The sequence below is a fragment of the Neodiprion pinetum genome, chromosome 1, assembly GCF_021155775.2.
Source record: "Neodiprion pinetum isolate iyNeoPine1 chromosome 1, iyNeoPine1.2, whole genome shotgun sequence".
Classification (NCBI taxonomy): Eukaryota; Metazoa; Arthropoda; class Insecta; order Hymenoptera; family Diprionidae; genus Neodiprion; species Neodiprion pinetum.
Genome location: NC_060232.1, coordinates 31,370,437 through 31,392,935, shown reverse-complemented (window position 1 = coordinate 31,392,935; position 22,499 = coordinate 31,370,437). Strand labels below are relative to the sequence as shown.

The window sequence follows — 22,499 nt, the reverse complement described above, 5'->3', positions numbered from 1 at the left end:
TTATTATTACTATCATTATCATTATGATCATATTATCACGAATACTATTACGTTTTTAGGAATCAATATACCAGTGTTTACAGTCAATTTTATAGTAGATGTCCGTATTTATCATTTCGCGTAATACGCAATTGTACACACATCTCTCAATTATTTTTCACATACGTTTCTTACCCGTTCAAACGGTATAAGAACATTGTACGCACATGTTCAGAATTATTTTAAATCGACGAACAAATTTGTAACGATACTGACGAAGCACGTAATGAACAGATTTTTATACAACGATAAACTTGAAAACTACAAATCGTTACGCGTTTTCCGATACACATCTTTCAAATAAATAAATCTGGCGCTATGATTCTACCACTCAGTTCAATTTTTATCCCTTTCTTATACTCGCATCTACCGCAAAGTTGATAATAGTACCGTTGAGTATTTAAATTGCTGTTTTTCTTTTTTTTTCGTGTTTTTGTTCTTTCTCGTCATATTTTATGTCAAGTAAGTATTTGAATCGCCCGCCACTGCCTGCGGTCGGCACCTGCTATCCCGGCCCATTCATAAACCGAGTCACTTGTGGCTGAGCGACGCCATTTTGACTACGCTAGTTGACGCAAGGACTAACACGAAAATCGGTAGAGAAGTAAAAGCGACGCTAGGGCCTCAAAACGGGGCGCATAACCGGCGATTTTCGATTTAATCAATTAACGCTGCGATTCGACAGTCTTTCGGCGAGACGCGACTCGACAGAGTTGACCATCTGAACATCGAGTAACAAAACGCAGTGCACAGCTGATCAGTGGTCTCGACGGACGGTCGCCGCTCGCTCGTAACAATTTTTAAAACCCGAGGCAAGACGGAGAGTGTTACAAAACACGGCTCGGAACCGGGACCCGGACTAAATAATTCGCGACATGTTGTCAACCCGGTGTCGAACCTACCAGTCCTCCTAAGTGCCTTTTTGTCTAATTAATACCGGTGTGCGTAGAACCCGAGTGAGTGTGACCGTTCCTTGTAAACTATGGACGTTTCAATGGTTGCCATTCGGTAGGTAGAGCGATGTATCACTCGTACATACATCCTACATATACGTTGTTATACGCGCGAAGCGATCGCGGTACTCGTGCGACTTAACATTCTTACTTCACCTCTTAACCCTCCGCTTTCACTCTCGATCGACCAATCCCGAGGATTTAGAACCCTCTCTATTCCATAGGTTAAAACTAACTGGCTTGCGTGTCGCACCGTACGTACGTAGTAAGTGTAGCAACATACACGCGAGCACACGTTCACGATCGATTCGAAGGCAAACAAATCGACCGCCTCGATTTTCACCGACGAAATCGCTCGCCGACGCTAAGAGCGGAGGTGATCGAATAGGAGAGAACGAGCGAGAGAGAGAGATAGAGATAGATAGATAGATAGATAGATATTGGGAACCGGTTTGATTTGACTCGCCGACGGCTGATGTCATAGACGCAATGTACCCGATGATCTGTTTCGCATGCGTGTAATTCTCCCGAAAAACCCACACGCGTACATTTCCCACATGTGACTGCAACCGATGTTGTTTACGACACGTGATTAAGCACTATTCAGCTGGTTGAGGGGAAGAGACGAGTTTCTTTTTTCTTTTACATATACCATGTACCTATACGAAACTTTCTTAATTGGTAATTTGATTTCTCGTAACTGGACAATTTGTATTACCCGACAGAGAAACTTTGCGATCTTGATTGTGTTGTATTCTGAACTCATAATTCCTAGGTATTCCCAGCATCGTAAACACGCGTCGTAGCGCGATTCATGGATTGAATGTAGTGTTAAGTATGCGCGTAGGTATGTGATAATTATTGTTTGCGCACGAGGTATGATTTTCATCTTAAATCTATGGTCATTTTATTCCACAAACACTGCCAAGGCCAAGATCGCGGAATCTCGCTCTCATCTTAAGTGTGTACATACGCATGTACGTACGCCTGTATCAACGATGTGTAAGTCGAAAGAGAGGGAGAGAGAGAGAGAGAGAAAGAGAGCGAGACACGTGTGATCGTCAATGCCTGTGCGTGTACAGGAAGAAGAACCGGTCAGCTGACGCTGACAGCGAACATAGCAAACAATAAATTTGTCTATACCTTGAAACAATATCACGGACGAGTTGAAGTTGATCAAAGAGCTGATCGAATTTGTCACCTGTCATCTTGGATAGCTTTGAAATTTAACAAAATTAATATAACTCGCCGGCGGCGCCGGTACAATTAATTTGCTAGCGATGACGTTCGTCTGAGGGAGATAAAGATAGAGAGAGAGAAAAAGATGAAAAACATCACACCGCACACAACTTGCATAATTCTTTATCAATTCACGAGATAACTTGACTCGTCATATTATACGTTACAAAATTTGAATTTCAAATTCACGCGAGAACAAACTAAATTCGAACAAGCATCTTTTTCAAGTTTCTTTTTTGCTTTCCTAATTTTTCTGATCACAACTTCTAAACCCGAAACCTTGGCACGCCGTTAAAAGACTCGCAGTTTTTTTATGCCTCGCGAATATATGTAATATAATAAGAAGAAGAAAAAAAAACATGAAGAAACTTCGTCACGTCAATATTATAATTCAAAAAATACCTCGCACGTGACTCGCCCCATTCTATGATCTACTGCTTCTATGATATGCCCTCTTCTCATATTATACGTCTTACACACGTTATTCGGTATTTTATGCACGGCTGTATGACGAACAGAAATAGACTTTGGCTTCAGATTAAATTACATATTCATGTATATATCCGTTACGTGTCTTGTTACATATATATACTATATATATACTACATATGCATATTTGTGATTATGCAATACCGACATTATACACGCTAATTGCATCAATTAAATCGTTATACTGGCCACAGTCCACACAATAATCTCACTTCGTATATCCTGTCCTGTTACGCGTAAAATTTAACGAGATAAAGTCGCTCGGTTGTTGATACATTTATTCATCGTAATTCTGGAACGCTTGAGTAACAAAAATCAATAAAATACACCAGATATTTCCACTCGGAGTATAAATCTATAATCGTATCCTATCTACGATACTTCATGCCAATCTCGTACCAGATTTACGGACAATTGTACGAATCATCGATTCGTTGCGCCGAGAGCGTGAAATTGTCGGTAATAACGAATTCGTCGCCTCTCGATTACTCGTGCAAGCTTAACTTTGTAGAATCTTGATCGTAGTTTTTACTTTGGCTTATTCTCAGTGTGATATAAACGATGATGTGCCACTCTGAAGGAATTCGATGAAACGATACGGAGCCAATCGAAATCAACTATAATTTTATATCGTTTTAATACACAATTCTTCTTATCCTCATTGCCGTACTTCCGATCAACAGCCTTTTGCACATTGCACATCGCAATTTTTTTTTTGGAATAAAATTCAACTCTCCCATCCGCATCTGTGCGTGTGAAGTTTGTAGTGAAAATGCCACTTTTTCGTCATCAAATTTCCCCTATAAGGTCGACATGTGTCTATCATACATATCTATAACGCGTATAAGCAGTAGATCGACAGAATTTGCCACAACATATTATAATAACCGAGAGCGCGCTCTTGAACCTCCTCGGAGTATATAAAGCTTGTATTTATTTTTAAAAGTTTGCACACGATAGTAAAAAAGCTACAATTTGTGTCGTTGGTATACGTTACACACGTGTATGTATATATATAATTGTGTATATATCATGTGTATATATATATATATATATATATATATATATACTTTCGGATGGACTTATGTAGCTACGTTGCGAGGAGGCACAAGCAAGCATACGTCAACCCCGATCTCTGACGTAATAAAACCGCAACGCCGACGGCGACGACGAACCTTCATCGCGTCGAACAGGTGTCGCCGAATTTCGCATTTTTCTCTCTGCCTTGTCGCCGACTTTTTATAAACATTCGCCGATTCGTTTTGCAGTGTAGTTTATCTGCATAGGAATGAGCAAATATATTAATATTATCACGAGAAATCTGTCCGCCTCCTCAATTCTTCATTGGCAAATATTCACCGCGGTTGAATTATATCCCGTTGCGATTGTCGGGCAGAAAATATATTTTACTTTGTTCAATTTTTTATCTATCGCCGCTTTCCTACACCGCTGCGGCACAGTATCATCCTCGGAATTTATCCGCGGATCCTTCGCTTCGACATTTTTTATTTTTTATTTATTTTTTTTTTTTTCGTCTTTAACAAAAATTTTTCACCTGACTATACGCTTGTCGAAAACTATCACACACTTTGTTGACGCAGTATATCACCCAACACCGGACGGATGGATACCTGTGCAACTCTGTGTGACAAATTACCCTCGATAAATTTCAATCGGCGACGTGCCGTTATGGACTCGCGGATGTGTTTCATTTTCACCGATATACGACAAGAAGTAGCGTAACATCTGAGTTCTGTTTATTTAAAAAATTCCTAACCCCTTTCTCCCTGACTATTTTTTCAACGACTTTACAAATAATATAGGTCACAACCATTTTCTCTGTTCATTTTACCGTTGGACGAGATTTCACAGATATGTTTCACAAGGTCTACCCAACAGGAATTAAATTATCCAGACGTGTTGACGAGTAGACTGCACGCGTGACGAAAAATTTGTCAGATATTAGTATATTTTTTTAACTTTTTTTTTTTCGATCTAACAGGAACAAAGTTTACAATTTATGAGAATGAAGTTTGTAACGCTACTGTAGATATGCATGTTGAGGAAAAATTGTTACTTCACACCTTTGGGAATGTCTGAAATTTCGTAAACCGTGATAAATAACGTATACTCATATTTTGCAAAGGCAAATCCTTGAAAGTCGTTCCAAAATTGCGCAATAATAATTTTTACTGAGGTTTCATTACGTTAACGTTACTAATTTCAGCCTCATTAAAATTTGAATCGAATCAATTTAATTAGACCCTGATTCGACTGGTAGAAGAGAGTGTAATTTCTAATAGTAATTGAGTAATAGTAACCGACAGGCAAAATTCATTCCATGTAAAATATGTGATTTGATAAGCTTACCCTAACAATACGAAGTAAAACAACTTACCCATAATTTCCACAGCATCGATTATTTAATTATTCCTCAAAGAAGCGGTAGAAAATTCTTTCGAATCGGGGCATAAAAATGGCAAAAATCCTGCGTGAGACATATAATTAAATATACATTATATTTAACCCTTGCGCTGCACAATATGGTCAAAATGACCTCAGGGCATATTTGCCATAAATTCCATACGAAAAACCTCCAAAATAATCTAATTTCATCGAAGATAAACAATAAAACATCGCAAAGATCGTTAATTCGTTGTATTGCAAAAAATTCAACCTCACTCACTCAACCGAATACTTTTTTTTCCATACTTTTTCTCCTCAAATATCTGTGCCTTGAAAGTTACTCGGTTAATTTTCAGCTGAAAATATTGAAAATTCAATGAGTTATGATACATTTATGAGAGTGATCGATTTTCCAGTTTTTTATTGTCCTATGAATTTTTCTTCAATATTCAACGTTTCATTTTGCTAAAGATAACTAATCTGCATTGAAATATCATATCTGAAGTGTATCCCAGAATTTTTTCAACTTTACGCAATAATTTTCGAGGCGGGGTCTCCAGCGACCCCGTCGTAACACCGGCGTTAAGCACAGGACGAGTGCAGCGTAAGGGTTAATTATATTGAGCGGGCGTCAAGTCTCGGTGATCCAGAATTAGGCACACGTGCGTTTTGATTAAAATCGCAGTAACGATAAGCGGTTGGGAAGTGACTGATTTACGTTCTTACGTGTCGCGCAGGGTTATGAAATGTGACATGTTTCGCAAAATAGGATGTCCGATGGGGATTCGGGGTGTAGTTCGGACGATTCAGACGGTGGACGAGAGACCTCGAGAGCTGGTTTAAAAAAAGCATCCCTCAGGAAGGCAGCGGCGAGCGACTCGCTCCTAACTTATCCAATTACTCGCACGCGGTTACGGCTGTCATTTACAGACAGGACCGAATTGCGTACGCTTTCGGCAATTAATAACGACGTCTTTTTCTTCAAAATATAACCAGCCACCTGCCATCGGCTCGCCTCGACGCTAATTATCCTAATTATTATTCCCATGCACTGAGAAATTCGTCCGGCCAACATTTCGTTCCCTGGATTTTCCCTAATTCCTTGCCAAGTATCAGACCGAAGAGATACTCGATTCGTTTCGAATTTCTTTTTATTCCCATCCTCGAGGCCTCTGGAAAAATACTCACCACGTAGGATAATACATATCGAGGATTCTATTTTTTCAACAGATTTTTATTTTTCATACATACATTCTTATTATACATGTATAGTTTAAAAGGGGTCTAACAATTCGTTTCGGTGTATCGTATAATCTCGAATCGTTGCTTGAGAAATGAACCGTCGGTATCGGGTCAATCTAAAAACCGTTTAACCCTGGAATTTGTTTCTTGTTCGCGAAAAGGGAAAATCGACGCAATTCATCCGACGTTCCTTCTACGACCAAATTTCTGTTCAAAATTCGATCGACGTATAATATGTTTGAAAAAATGGTAATTAATTTTTGGTCGTTAATTAAGCGAGTCGAGCCTCCGAATGCGGCAGCAGCGCGACAACCTGCGTGTCTTCTAGCTTAGGGGGAAGGAGAAGGAGGAGGAAGGAGGAGGAGGAGGAGGGCTGCAGACGCCGACGAAGCGCAGTCGGTAGGAACTTGGGTACGTCCTCCGTCGTAGCTGGTATTTCGTGACACAAATATCTTCCCGGCAAGCCAGAATTCCGTTTTTCTTTTACCTTTTTCATTTTCTCTACAAATATTTGCCGGTTTTGCTCTCGTTTGCTTCATATCCATGCCTCTTTCTCTTACTTTCTCCGTCTCTCTGTATCCCCGTATCCTAATCTACGTTAAATTACACCGCGGCGCATCATTCTGTCTTAATCTATTGCAGAGTAAACAAATTTTCGCGATTAATACGACAAGACGGAATTTCGTTTATGAAACGTATCGCTTCGTGCTCCAAGTTCATTATATAATGTCTTGGACCGTACATACTTATTTTCACATCGATCTTTCACAGAATTTGTATGAATGAAATTCTTCCTCTTTCTCATACGTGTCTACTACACTTGAGATTATTAATACACTCATCGAGATCAAACTTTTAACTGAAATTTTAAACAAATATCTTATTGTTAGCAAACTTTTTAAATAAATTTTTTGCGAAAATATATAAGTGGGCCCCCCAAATATCCGTCTGCTAGCGACGTGTTTCATCGACTATTTCGCAACGCCGAAAAGAACGCATGAAATCAACTTCATTCAAGGATAAAACCCAAATCACACGACTACTGGACTTTGCCGGGTTTCACGTTCTTATTATTAGTACAATTGTACCGTTTCGCTTATTTTACACTTTTCTTTAATCTTGTATCAAATTTTCTCAACGATTGACGTGCGAGTTTTGTTTATATAAGTTACACATACGTCACACGGATAAACAAATCGAGTTCAGATGAATCACAGAAACGTTTCGGGCATGCCAAAACATTTTTTCGCCGTACACTCGTCATCGATATCGATTTTATCTATCATCGCTTTCGCTCGTCGACGAGTGAGCGAAAGCATATCACCGAGCATAAAGTAATTTCTCTCTGTTTATCGCAGTTTTCCTCACGTTATATAAATATTATACAATATCGTATACACAGCATTTAAAGCAGATGAGTATACGTATCTATGAAAACAACAGTGCTGATTGTCATTGCTTTTACGCAGGTGACTAACAATAAGTAGCGCAAAAATTTCCTCGTCGTTGAATCCCCATCACGCGATTATGTCTAACAATCCGGAAAGTGATCACACTTCTCTGGATAATTCACAACGCGCAAAAAGCGTGCCACAAGTTTTTTACATGACAACTTAAGAATAGTACAGGTACTGTACGTACAAGTTGTTGGAAATAATTTGGCGCAATAATAATTGGATGAGAAAAATAACGCCGATAACTTTCGTGTTCTATTTTCATAGTAGGATATAATTATGAATTATGCGTTATGACAAATGGAAGACTTCGCGTATCCAGGATCGTTTATCAATATATTTTCACTAATTTTGACAAGGAACGAGTAATATTTCCTGCAGTAAACGAGCCGAACCGATCTCTAGCCACGAACTGCATCGTCGTGCTATAAGTTGAACCAATTTACATGTCGCGCGTATATACTTTGGGCAACTCGAGTAATCTGGCAACTCTTGCGAAACCCGCTAAGATGATCAAGAATTTCCGTGGATCGTAGATCACATGCCTGGGTATATACATTATACTTATTACTCCGATGCAACGCCTGATATTTTGCCACAGACGCGCTGCTCAGCCAGAACTTGTAACAGCAGCAGCAGCAACGCTTTTCCAACCGCACGACGACGCCGCAATCCGAGCGTTACGAAGCCTTTTGAACAAGGAAGCCCTTTGTTCCTTGACGAGTCGCATGCCTCGCATAAAATCCGCGTGCGACTCTCCCCCGCATGAAGCAAAAACACGTCGGTAATTTATCGCGGGTCTAAGGACCGGTCTATGTACCACAAAGTCTGCTGCAACCGGAAGTATCGTTTTAATTGAGTGACCGAGGTGCAAGGATGTTGCGCACCGTAGCTGCATTCACGATTTGTCCTCTTTGAAAATCACCGCCGCCGCGGCGCGATGCTTTTGGTACCTGAAGCAACAGCGGAGAGATGAGATACGAGAGACACTCGACGCATTATAAATAAAAAAATTGAAAATAATTTGTTTGACGCGTAGGATCGCAGCTGCAGACATTTTCGTCTATAGCTCGAAGTTTGTTGCCAACAATGAGGCGGTATCGCCGCTCTTTATCCAACCACCGCTGATGCGATGGTACGTAGTTGGGCTCGCGCAGGCTATGGCGTCCAACTCACGGATGAGTAAAATACACCAGAGGACAAAATATACCTACCGGAGATGATGGCGGTGGTTAATTGCGTGCAGGCAGAACACCTTTGGCACGCGGCACAGGTGTCCACCTCGAGAGGCGGCTGCCAACTCTCTTGGTCTGTGTGCAGAGGTGCCCGTTGCCCTCACCGCGACCCAACAGTGGCGCAATGAACTATACCTTGGTCTTGAAAAATGGGTCAATCCTGATTATAAATAGTCAAAAGTGGTCTGCGGTGGTTTGGATTCATCCTGCGAGCGATCGGAGGAATGAATCGCAGTCGAGAAACGCCTGCCTCGCCAATTCTCGGTCCGCCTCCTCTTCCACCACCACCACCACCACCACCGCCACCAACGTCTATCTCTATGAAAATAATCGAGTTCTCAATCGTCGGCGATCATTCGACCACGGACCGTAGAGTAGCCTGTACGGGGATATATATGAGGAACGACCGTTACACCTACGCAATATCGCCCGTTCCGTTCGTTTTATCCGGTTTTATCGTTAATGCCTGAATTGTGACTGATCCGATGTCTTCTTAGGTAGGCCTTTCCACGAGGATGGGGGCCTGCGATGGGGGACTGTCACTGCTCTAACATCGCGATAATGCAGCTATTCCATGAGCTGAAGCAGCAGTTTCCCGCACTCCCGGACCACGTCGTGTCACAGTGCATTGCCCAGGTACCCAAGGCGAGCCAGCCACGTTCACCATCCCTCCACGAGATACCGATACCCATGTTTTCACACCCTTCGTCATTCTCGTCGTCACCGTGACCGGACCACAAATTTCGTTGTTGCATGCTGTGTGTCGTTGGCGTTGATTGTGATTTTTGTTCATTCGCCGCAAGCCCGTTGTTGCTCTTTTTGCTAATTCTACATGTATGTACCGTAACAGTGTTGAGTTGCTGCCGTTGTTCGTTTACCTGCTGTACGTAGCAATACGTAATTGCACTTTGATTATACGAATGACAATAACTCTGTTCCAAATATAATCATCCACGCTCTTTTTAATATAGTTGTAACACGATTGTTTTTACGAACCTACCGCAATATGATTTTTAAACAGACTGAACGTCGTGCTACCTGTATATATACATATACACACATGTATACACTTAGCGACAGTCTTGCGTGACTTACACATGCATGTCAGCTGGCGTGAATAATTCCTCTGTCCCACGTGTTGAAAAGATATTCTGAAAGAAGACTTTCCAACCTCGAAAGCGAGCTTCAGAGAAGAGACGACGGTGGAATTTTTCAACGAGCGCACTTCCGTTACTGCAATAATTGATTCCGTCACCTCACGTTGTGCAGAATTTTTTAAATTCACGTACGAACCTGTAATATTTTTCTCTTCGTACACAGTTTTCAATATGATTTCCCAAGCTTGGCACAATCACACGTGAAGAGTCCGCGATCAATTGCCGTAATGAAAATGCGTTCTCGACAAATTCCCCTTCGCCCACCCTTCAGCCAGCTCTTCAAACGCCTTACTTTCGAGGTCTCGGACGTACGTACATTCGACACATGCGAGCTCCGATGCGTGAAAACCTCAAGTTCAAGATCACCAAAGGCTTGATCTGCGGTAATGGAAGAGTCGGAGGTCCGAAGGAGGTGTCGCGATGCAAAAGTGTAACCACCGAAGAGCCGGAAATTGATGTTTTCACAATTTGTCGGCGAAAGGCCGAGCGGAGCTCGCATGCCGGGTGTCTCAACTTTACGATCCGCAGTCGGTCCGTTAACTCAGCATGCGTAAGGCCGTCGACTCTCCGATCGGTTGTCGGTGTGTTGGGATTACGGAGCTGAGGCAAGTTGATAACGGACGAGTAAAATCGGAGGGCGTATTTTGCAGAACAGCCACGACAAGGAGACATGCGCGCGAAGCCTTCGCGCGACGCAGGAGTCGCGGCCGCCTTCGGGCGCCTTTCCGCCCCCACCGCCCCCCGACACCCTGACCTCGATCAACGCGATGACCACGAATCATCAGGCCGCACCTCGTCCCCACCGGCCAGCCTCCCTGGACATCGGTGTCGCCCACACCTGTCCTCGCACCCAAAACGGCGCCCCCGCATCCGCACCGGCCGCGTGCCCGTCACGGGGCTTCTTCGACGACCTGACGAATCCCAACAACGCTGGCTTCGAACTCAGCGTCAACGTAGCCTGCAGTCCTGCAGCTGGCAATCGCGGTACGAACCTCTAAATTGCGTTAAGAAAAAGAGATGAATAAATTACGCAACCACCGTTGAAAGGAAGCCGCCTTTGACCGCAAACGCGCGAAATAATATGCAGGATTTACCTTGCCGATTTGGTTTTTTTTTTTTTTTTTTTTCCCAGGGAGAATTACGATTGTATTTATTTTGTTTGGGGAGGTAGAAAAAAGCGTGGTAACTTATTTCTATCGGTCGCGCGTGGGCGGAGAAGGGATTCGTATTCAATTCGGGAATTTTATCATTTCTCTTCTGCACACCAGGCTGGAATAATATTGACGGAGAACGAACAAACGGTAGCAACCTCGGGGCGTACATACGTATTATGTTTCAATCATTTTTTAAAACCATATTTCTGTTGAGTAAGGTGAACACCGCCCACCCATGTAACATATACGTATGTATTTATGGAAATGCGTTATTTTTCACGATTCAGAGAATCTAAATTCAAAATATATTAACTAGAAAACATAATCTACAATTTTTACTGCCAGCGTAAACTACAGCTGTTAAAAATCATGAGAGTAACACCGATTTAACCTGTCGAAGAAATAACGGATATTGGGTACATACATTCATCTCTATCATAAACATAGAGTTCTCATTCATCTTAAACGCGATTTCATCTCACCTCCTCCAGGTTTCACGACCCGATTTCAGAATATTGATCATTTTCCAACTGCGCTAACGACGGTGAAGGTGTAGGTTAATTTTGCTTTGGAATTTTGCTAAGGATGAATCACGTGTAGGTACCTACAGAAGCCCAGTCGAAACAACGTCCAAAGGAAAGAATTACGAAACAATGCCTGAACGAGCGTCTGTAGATATACCGTGGGAATCGTTTTACGACGTAACTTGTGACGATTCGATATATCGTCAGATATTGATTCTAAATCACTGTTTCTTGGTTCTTGCACTCCGACACTTTGACGGCTGGTCTGTACCTAGACGCGATACATTCTTAAGACCCAATTTAAGGATGAACGAGACCCGCGATCTGAGTCATAAATTGGAGAATCAAATAAAAATACTTGGAAAATCTCAAGCCGTGTTATTCGCGCTAACGATAATAACAACGAATGAAACAACATCCCCGTGCTTATGTGCAACAAGCCCAAAAGCATTAGGATCGGATACGCCAGAGTTTCATCATCATTTTGAGCATTCTAATCTTCGAACATTTTACCGAATAGGTTAATATATCAGCTTTGTCTCATTCGAATTTGAATTTGTTTAGATTCGTTTTTCTCGCACAGAGACTATCACTGGCGCAAATAAGATTGCTTGAGGATGTTTCCAAGGTCTTTCCGTATCTTTTCTTAACTTTTCATCCTTAAGCCAGTCGACTTTCAAACGATCGGGTCCGTCGATTAAATCGATTCTTTTCTTCCACCGGGTCGTGCAGATTTCCGAACGATACCAGTAGCCGGCGGTACCTGTAAACGAAGCGCCCTGCTGGTAGAGCCCCGACCTCACTACGTCGGGCACGTACCCGATCACAACGGGGGACTGACGAACGGCCTCGCCGACACCTCCCGGAGCTACACCTCCGTCAGCCTTACCCTGAGGCCCCCGACCTCCGAGCCCCAGCCTCCGATCAACATCAGATCTCACGGCTCCAGCCTCACCTACTCGACCTCATCCGTCGATCCGAGGGGCTTCCAGAGTCGCCTTCAAATCAGCATCGGGCCCGGCGCCATTGGCAGCGTGGCCGCCGCCAGGATAAGGCCCCCGATGGGTCCGACCAGGCCCACGACGCTGCTTCCCCCGGCTTCGACGCCCCACCGACCCCCGGGTATAAATTTCTTTAGACAACAAAGTTTAACAAAAATTTGTACGTTTTACTTGACACGGGTTTCAAGTTCGTAGCGACGTTAACCTTCGGAGTACACGCCTATTTTATTCCATCACCCTGTGCTTTTTTCAGAACTACTCGTTCCATCGATTTGAAAGAACGTTCCTAGATATTCCTCAAATATTGTCAAATCAATCACCGTAGTTCAAATCCCTCTTCAGAAATGTTAAATCATCGAAAAAAAATGTTCATTTTGACGAAAAAAGACAGACCCTGTGTGTTCTCCAAGGGTTGACCAGCTGTTCCTGGTTTCGTTTCGCGAATCGTCAACGACAAACTGTATAATGGCTAATTGTTCGACAGGGCTTCCGGCCGGACCACCGAGCCAGCTGCCTCGTCCCACGACAACGGTGAGCGCGCCGACGACGCCTTCCGTTCCGACGACGTCGGGCCTCGCGCCCTCGACGAGCCTTCCAACGACACCCGCCTCACCCTCGCCCTCTACTTTCGCACCGAACGCCAACCCTCCACCTCCCATCTTGACGAACACGACCGTTGCCGACTTCTTACAATCGCCGGTAAACAAAGGTGAGATGGAAACCGTCGTGCGCTTCCTTTCTTTTTCTTTTTTCCGTTTCAGGTGAGTATCAAAGCTGCGTGCCTTTGGAGAAGAATTTCCGTAAAACTACGAATTTGAAAAAGCACCGACGAGGCAAATTTCACCAATTTATTTCGACCCTTTTCTCTCGCCAATTTTTTGGATGACCTAAAGCCTCGAAATAATTGTTTCTCATTCTCATCGATTCGCGCGACACCCGCCTTCCCGTATCACTGAAGGTGCTCGCCCAAGGGCGGGTGTGGAACAAGGCGAATGATAGCGTCGGCGGCGAGGTATCGGGATCAACTATGGTCGACGGGCCGGTGTCGGTGATATTTATGAATTCCTGGCCGAGAGCGAGACTATAGATAGCCGGAGTGTGGGAGCGACGCATACCGCATGACGATGGCTGGTGGGCGCTCGAAAAGCGTCAGAGTCGCCCCCGTCGTCGGCCACCTGACCGTCTGGCACTCTGGGATCCAACCCGGTGGCCCCCGTTATGTTAGGGCTAAAACCGTCTCGAACATGGAGGAATTCAGAAGCGGGGAAAACGCGATTTCGCCGTTCGTTCATCCGACGCACATCGCCTTCCGGTTATCAACGACTCGACGAATTCGTCGACCCCGCGAACCCCGTCGACGGAATAATTTGCGGCCTTGTACAGGCTTCTCGATGGTTCTTCTTACGCTTGTACTTGTAGACTATTCTTTTTCGGCTATTTCAGTTCCGCTCTTTTTCAAATAACGTTCACCAGAGAGAACGAATTTGCGGGACGCTCTTCGGAACGTGATACGGATTTCTCTAGATCTATGCGTCTGCAGCCGCTTGTATATCCTTCGTCGATGCAATTTAGTATAAGTTTCTTCTAAACTCGATCTCGAGGTCTGGCATTAGCTATATCTATACGCGAGCTTTGATTAATTGCAAAATCTAAGGCTGAAACATGTCACTTTTTCCGGATTGTTGATTGAAACGGAAGATCGTTCTCGTTTATCTTGTACCGTTTGTTAAATTTTTTATTCTCTTCATAATTTTTGGGTGAAACGATTCGCGCATTTTTTACATTGGCGAACATTCCTTCTGAAACAGAGAAAACAGTACAGTACCTAGTACGATACGCTGACAAACAAACAATAAGGTATTTGCTTTGCAAGAAAACACGGAGAACTTCGTCGTCGTTAATCTTGTAATAGATTTGCTTTTCCGATTGCTTCACTGTGCAGACGTCTAAAGTGAGAGAGCGAAAGAGAGAGAGAGAGAGAGAGAGAGAGAGAGAGAGAGAGAGAGAACGGGAAAGGGAAAGAGAGAGATCATCCCCGCGGTTTATTGTTATCCTTGAAATGTTTCGACGATGTAAATTTACACTCTATTCGAGAATTTCCGGAACCGCCAACGCAGAGAACAGTGATCTGTATATATAATGATTTTATTTTAATCTCCGTCACTATTCAGTCCTAGACATAACTCACTGTCAGTCACGTAACAAAACACACCGGTATAAATATCTATTCGAAAAAATATTTCTACCTGCAGGCATCCGAAAAAAGAAACTAGGTACAATGTGCACTATGTACAGTGAAAAAATTAAATTCCCTGCAGATTTGATTTCAATTAAACAGATCGAGTCTGTGCATCCGTTCTGAATTTCAATAAAAAAGAAGAAAAATAGTGCGATAAAACTATAACGCAGAAACGTCAGATAAACTAACTGCATACCTAATTCTTTCTCTCCATTCAAGTCTTTACACAATCTTCCCAATCCAATCTCCGAACAGCTCTAACGTATTTCTGCGAATGCATAACGAGTGCGTAACTTGGTCCCGTTTTCCATCATTGAGGTCGTCGCGGCGTACGGAGGTAAAACCTTTTTCGAAAAATCTCTGTCTGGGTTTATTTCGTGCGTCCGCAGAGCGTTGACAATCAAATGGAGGCGGGGTGCGAAGTCGTCGGGGCGGGTGATTATAAATGTGTATAATTAGCCCCTCCTCGTCGCTCCCTCCTCCTCCTCCACCTACGACCTATCCGGTTGGAATCTGTTCGTACTATTTCCGCGCCAATTTATTGGCTTGTGTTTACTATTCGGTTTAGGCGTGCGTTTATCCGTTCAATAGCTAAAATAGATTTTCCTTGTTGGCGTTTTTCCCACGAGTTATTATACACCCGCGGATAATCCGGACGGAAATCGTAAGTGGTCGCAGGACCGTGGATTTCTACTCTCTTTTCTGCCTACGTATGTACGTACATAAATTGTACACGAGCATGCATGTACGTATTATTATACTTGTCGTTTCTGCGCCGTACGCGAAAGCTGTTCGTTTTACCTGAATGGTATATTTAGCACATTTTCACTTCTGCATGTTTGTCCCAACGGCCAATCGATCATTGGACAAAGTTCAATTCACGACTTTCGTCATCGGCTGACTCGCAAATATTTACAGCTATCGGACGTTGAGTGTCGAACAATATTGTACTTCACATTCGAAAACATCAGGAAATATACACAGAAGAGATAAGTTAGGGTGAAATATTTCCGTTTCGAGGTGTTGAAGAATAAAAGAGAAAGTAAAAAGATCTGTACGAGGTACATGATTGTTTCTGCGAATGTCGAGGTCTGCATTTATGGAATATCGACTTTCGGCTGAGATACGGAAAACAAATTTGTATAAAAAATTACAAAAGTCCCTAGATTATTTCAATGCAAAGTCCAAATTGACTTTTCGTCATTGAAATGCGAGGTCGAGCCTTCCGACTCCCGTTATGGCTTATCAGCCGACAGATAAGGCCGAATAATCACGTGACAGTTTCGTAATCAGTACCTATGCGAATCCAATGTGGAAAAACATTGGACGATACAAACGACGAAGTTTGTCATGTAGCGTCCGGTCGAAACACGGTAGTGGGCGTTATTGTTCGTCTTCATCTTCCGAGTTTACTTTTCAACTCCTTCGTGATGGAAGACCGATTCGAAAGACGTGAGGCATATCCTCTTAAAGAATTTCTATCATATTTTCGATTCGGCTATGTAAATTTTATATCGATTTCTCGCGCAGACGTGGAAAGTTGATTTTTTAAACATGCCGTGAAGTTCGCCTGCTTTTGTTCCACGCGCGAAATTATTACTTGTAAAGTTGATGAATTATTTTATAATCAATTAATTAATTATAATTAATACAGCTAAAGCATTATCTTTCGTATTTGTGTTACAGTGGCGGATCATCAAAAGCAGCTGGTCGCTGAGCAGATGGTGAGAAGAAATCGTCTCGCTAAGGAATTGCGAGCGGAAAAAGGAAAACTGGACGCCATGAAACGGGAACTGAAATGTTTGGCAAGACCGTTCAACGCCGCTACGCCCCCGCAGGTATAAATTAATCGATCACGATTCAAGCGATACGGTTGATTGCAAAATTGTTCAACCCTCTTCTCATTTCGGTAACCGTTGAATGTCCAACTTCGCACCAAATTCATTGTTCGTCAATTCACAGGAGCTGGAGAGCAAACTTCGAAGCGAAATTTACCAACTCCAGGTTGAATGCGACAGGATGGCTAGCGAAGTCGACCAATCGTCAGACCCGGCAGGTAAGCAGCGAAATAATTCTATCAAGGAAGGTATCCCAGGTAGATTTCTCCGATTTTATTTCTTTGTAACATGTTATAGTAGACTAAAAATTAAGCGACATGGATTTTTTATTTTTTATTTTTTTGTAAATGCCATTAAACACTTTAAGGGGGTGAAACCAACCTCTAAGGTAAGGCGTGTAAAGGGGCGATTTGGCGGTTTTTTTAATTTCATTTTTTTTCAATTGAGAAGCTAACATTGTCCATTTCTCGTTACAAGAAAACTTTTCCAGCTGGATTGATTAAAAAATATTATGTTCTTGTGGGGGAAATTGCCAAATCACCGTTTCACATGCCTTACTTTGGAGGGTGGATTCACCCCTCAAAGTGTTTAATGACAGATAAAAAAAAAAACACGTGTCGCTTAGTTCTTAGGCCACTACAACATATCGCGAAAGAAATCAAATCGGCGAGATCGATCTGGGAGATATCTTCCTTGTAAAAGATTTGTTGCTTACGAAGTACGACGGAATCGCATTTAAAAAAAAGTAAAGAAAAAAAACGCTCGAATTACGTTTTGGCCACGTTACTCGCAGTGCCTCTGGGAGAGACAAACGAAGAGTTCTATCAAAGCATCTACACAGGGCAGCCGTTCGTACCCTTCGCTGGAACGAACCCGAGGCCACCGCCTCTGCCCTCTCGACCTCCAGCCTGGATTCCGTCCGGGGACCGGGAAGAACGCGACGGACCCTCGTGGGTCTGCGGGATGTGTACCTTCGACAACCATCCGCTTATGGACAAGTGCGAACAGTGCGATATGCCGCGTTTGCCCAGCCACAGTTCAGGTACGGCTAGTCTAAAGTGTTTGGTGCCCGTTGAGAGCCTGAGGCCACTTTTCAACTCTGGTACCACCCAAAAACGTGATGACCAGGCCTCGAAGACAGCCCCGCTGACTCAGGAACGGTGAATCACTGGTGCAGATCGAACCGCAGTTGATCTTTACCCTTTTGGGTTTGATTGGATGTTTACGGTATTTTTCAGCCATTCGTTCACAGCTCGATTTTTTCACTGGAGATTTTTTCGTTTCGCGCTTTGATGTGAAAGGGAGATCCACTCACACAGTGTCTTTGAACAGTGACAGATACTTGTCACAAGCGGACCGTAGACTTACAGTAGCAACGCGTTTGAACTTTTCGTTCGATATTAATTCTCAACAATTTTTTGCGATACCGAGATGATTAAACTGTATGAAACGCGATAGAAGTTTCTTAGACGACGATGAATGTAATACAAAAGTGTGGGAATTTTTTTTGCCGTTATAATTTGGCAATTCCCTTTTATCTCACTAGCCCCAAAGTCGGTGGGGTTTTGCAATTCTGCGTCCCAATGATTTTTGTATTTTACTTTTGAGAAAAATCACGTATCAGTCGTGGGTCACCGGAGCTGAAACTTCGCTGCATGAACCCAAAACCAAAAATACTCTTACAAGTAAAGTGTCAAGTGTTGAATGCAGTTTGATAGATTAACAATTGCTCTTGTATAAATATTAAGTACATATATAACACATCACGTGAAAAGTGCAATACATCCCACAATAAATGAGGCCTATTTTAAAAGCATAACGTATAAATAAATAATTCAATCACGTTTCATTAAAATTGAATACACAATCGCTTCAGGTTGAAGATAATTTCTAAACGTCATGTAAATATAAAGGATTTAACTTGAACGATCCAATCAGTTATCAGAGGTATGTACACGCATTCCGTAATTCAGTCCTCCACATTTACTTTGCAATTAGCGCGTATAACGTTATACACGCGACGTGTATTTCTACAGTTACACTGTTATATTTTATAAAGTGTGTTGAAAGGTTAACAAGATCGTTGTAGAAAATAAACTCCAATATAGTAAATAGTTAATATGATTTATCGCTAGCCCGTTTCCGGCCTCTTTGGTGTATAGTAATAATAACGGAAACCCCCGTCCAGCATTCCATCGGTTTGAATACTTAACTAAATTTTTTATTTTTTTAAATGTTTTAGTTTTATTTCTTTCCCCATAACAAAGAAAGAAAATTTTAATAAGCTTCATGTACAAATATTTTTTCATGCAATTATCATTAAAGCTCCATGAGAACCTGATCAAATGTATAGACTTTTGTTTTTAGAGGTATACACAGAGGCAGGCTCATCTTCACACAAAATAATTTCTTATTGAATACTTGCGTATGATGTGACCTGATGTCGTAATGTTAACTACCCTGCATATGTTTTTCCTAATAATTGTACTCTGAAGGTTTTATCAGAATTTTATGTGTGTCTTGCATTCCATGCAAATAAAGAGACTAATTACCATGTATTATTGGCTTCATTTTACAAATTGTTTGAAAGTAATAAAACTAACAGCAAGATGTTTGATCATACCTGCGCATTATTATTCTCGCAAGCGGATCGAGGTAAGTGTCTTTGTTACTCCACAAGAATGTGGATCGGAGTAAAGACATTTGTATATTCTGATTCCCATTACATATTTAAAAACTTTCTTTTTGTCCAGTTATATCTCAACATTTCGTTTTTGGATAATGGAAAAACATGTATCAATCTGCTTAGAACGCAAAAATTAAAACTTGATATCGGAGGAGAAAAAGATTGCAATTTAAATAAATTAAAATGCATATGTAATGTCATCGGGCTATACTGCATTTGGAATATCGTAACGAAAGTTGACTTTTCATGTATAGGTGAAACGCAAGATATTCACATACGAGTGACACATCACCACAATTTTTCACCAAGGCGTAAGTATTTTAAACAATGATAGAAAATTAGTTTCAACATTCAAGCGACAATGAGCTGCAGTAATCATTTGCCAAATGTTTCACATTTGTGAACGCAAGAATTGTAGATAGAATCGTATTTTCACTTTCGCCTGTTGCAAACTACACGTCATCTGTCTATGACTGAACGATTAAAATAGCAATTTTCATTACTAGTACATGTTGTATTTTGAAAATGTAATATTTGAAATACGGAACATTTTTTCTTCTCTAGGAACAGTGCACAACTGGGTGGTATGATGTAAACCGAATTAGAGAACTGAAAACTGTATACATATGTGCAAGTATATTTGTATACATACCCTGGCATGTATACATATATATCCGAATAAATAATTTATTTATTTATATTTAAAAGAAACTAAATACATAATATAGTAATGATAAAAATAATTATAGGAATTTAAGTGACTGAAATAAAAATGTGAATATTGTAATAATGTAAATTAATTTAATTTTTTATTCAAAATGAGAAATACGTATTTTACATTCAACTGTTCAACCATTATTATTGTTATCTTCAAACCAATACTACCGATTCTGAGTCCAGTTTAATCTTTTTTATTGTAAAATAACAATAAATATTGCATGAATCGCCACACGCTAGATTTTACGCAGTTTGGGATCTTCTAACTTGATTTAATTTTGTCAAAATCTGGTCCAGTTGCAACTTGTTATAAGTTTTCCTTCCTACCGAAACAAGAATACCGACGATCTTCGTACGATTTTTTTTTATTAAGTTCCCAACACATTGTGTATATAATGTTATTCAATTGAAAAACTGTACTGCGCCAGAACTCCGTGCAGCCGTGCCAAAGTGCACAAAATGGTAAAACCGTACAAATTATCGCGTGGCTGAATAATAAATGAGTCATGAGGTATCGCGAAAGCTGATTACGGAAAGAAATCAAGACCAGCGAAAATTAATATAAAATAAATTTAGAGATGGGTCCATTCTATACAATTAGTAACGTCTACTAATTAGTATGTTATCCATGTCTCTATTATTTTACAAAATTTCTACGGATTTATAAAAAAATTCTCTACAAGATACGAGTAATGCTTGCCGTGACTAATCAAGACACGGCATAGAATCGAAATGATCACCAATAGAGGTGACTTAAACATTCGCATGAACGAAATGATAATTCGTTAAATAGCGGTACCACGTTCCAAGTTGAGTTTAGTTTCGCGAGTGTGTTCTCCATAAAACCGTTCCAATTTTTGATTGAATTTGGCATTCCTTTCGTTGATATAGTCGATATCCGCATCATCGTTGTGCATTCTACGACGACTGTATTTCTCACGTTTAGCAATTCTGAAACAATAAAATGCAATTAAAGCAGCCAGTCCCATGAAAATATATTTCATAACTTCTACCAAATAATCAATATTAATATTCACAATCTTTTGATCATATATTCACAGCAAAAATAGAAGCATTGATTAAAAAATTGACTAACTGTTTTTCCACATCTTCGACCAATCTATCAACGGCATCCTTCTTGTCTTCGTGGAGTCCTTGTAGAATTGTATTCCTATCACCATAAAATGCAGCGCCAAGCTTTTCCTTAGCCGCTTCATAGTTTTCCATATTTGGTTTAATACCTTTGACCAATCGATTATATTGTCTGATAGTTGCCTGTTCAAAGTCTGCAAATCCAGGATCTGGATTTTTCTTTTTCCGTTTACGAGCCAGGCGCTCAGCCTCTGTTGCGTCTATTTGCAATAGCTTCACTCTATCGTAGTCTTCTCCCTGAAAGCACAGTCGACAATTATTTTAGACAATAATCTTACAGGAAATCATTGCTGATGAAACATATAATATCAGGTGGTAGATAGAGGCAAGTTATTTCCCCTTACGTTGGCCCGTGCTTCCTTTCTAGCTTCTTCATCTTTCATGATCCAGTCTGCCTGACGCTTACGAGCTTCCCAATTAGATGGTAACTTATTTCTTTTGTCTTCTTCGATAACTTCTTTATGATTTTGTTGCCGGGCTTCATTCTGTAAGAACGATTACATTATATGATGAAGTGAACCTGCGTAAATCGGCGCTAACTTTTTTGCAAATTTAACAGTCTAAACCTTTAAGAAACTTTCCAAAATTAGTAAGGCTGTATAAAAATTAAGATACGACAAACACTGTTTACTACGCAAATGTATACTATACATCATCAGTATGTTTACAAACTAGGTTAGAATACGACATTAATTTACAAATAGAATACCCTTTTTGAGTGCAGTTCTCTCAGCCGCTTCATACGCTCGGCCTGTTTATCGGCAAACGATTGCGAACTCGTACCAGCTTCGTCTGCCATTGTTTCTATCAGAATAAACTTGATTCTAAAACTTTTTCAATAGTTTGACAAGTGTGAAATCTCTCAGCCAACAGCGACTCTGATTCCCGTTTTACGTGTTCCTTGCACGAAGTTATTACTACTTTGTGGTTCCTTATCTCTGATGTCCCAGTCGGCCGTTCTCATTTTCCAACGC

At 41.3% G+C, this 22,499-nt stretch overlaps 2 protein-coding genes across 6 annotated transcripts; one reads left to right on the top strand and one right to left on the bottom strand.

The window, feature by feature from the left end:
• Positions 1 to 763: 763 nt before the first annotated feature.
• Positions 764 to 21,030, top strand: Tab2 (TAK1-associated binding protein 2). Of its 5 annotated transcripts, XM_069133341.1 has the most exons (10): positions 765 to 1,051; positions 9,559 to 9,693; positions 10,865 to 11,198; positions 12,625 to 13,014; positions 13,378 to 13,602; positions 16,819 to 16,970; positions 17,095 to 17,188; positions 17,764 to 18,012; positions 19,911 to 19,967; positions 20,221 to 21,030. In XM_069133341.1, the coding sequence occupies exons 2-10, from the start codon at positions 9,586 to 9,588 to the stop codon at positions 20,244 to 20,246; spliced, it is 1,635 nt and encodes a 544-aa protein (XP_068989442.1). In that variant the 5' UTR covers positions 765 to 1,051; positions 9,559 to 9,585; the 3' UTR covers positions 20,247 to 21,030. The 5 variants fall into 5 exon arrangements, with proteins under 5 accessions (XP_046471456.1, XP_068989443.1, XP_068989440.1 ...); XM_046615500.2 differs by lacking the exons at positions 19,911 to 19,967; positions 20,221 to 21,030 and having other exon boundaries at positions 764 to 1,047; positions 17,764 to 19,528; XM_069133342.1 differs by lacking the exons at positions 19,911 to 19,967; positions 20,221 to 21,030 and having other exon boundaries at positions 764 to 1,051; positions 17,812 to 19,528.
• Positions 20,438 to 22,467, bottom strand: LOC124214814 (pre-mRNA-splicing factor syf2). The gene is made up of 4 exons (XM_046617515.2): positions 22,235 to 22,467; positions 21,870 to 22,010; positions 21,470 to 21,762; positions 20,438 to 21,324 (listed from the first exon to the last, which is right to left on the bottom strand). Exons 1-4 carry the CDS (start codon positions 22,322 to 22,324, stop codon positions 21,159 to 21,161), a joined length of 690 nt encoding a protein of 229 aa, XP_046473471.1. The 5' UTR covers positions 22,325 to 22,467; the 3' UTR covers positions 20,438 to 21,158.
• Positions 22,468 to 22,499: the final 32 nt, after the last annotated feature.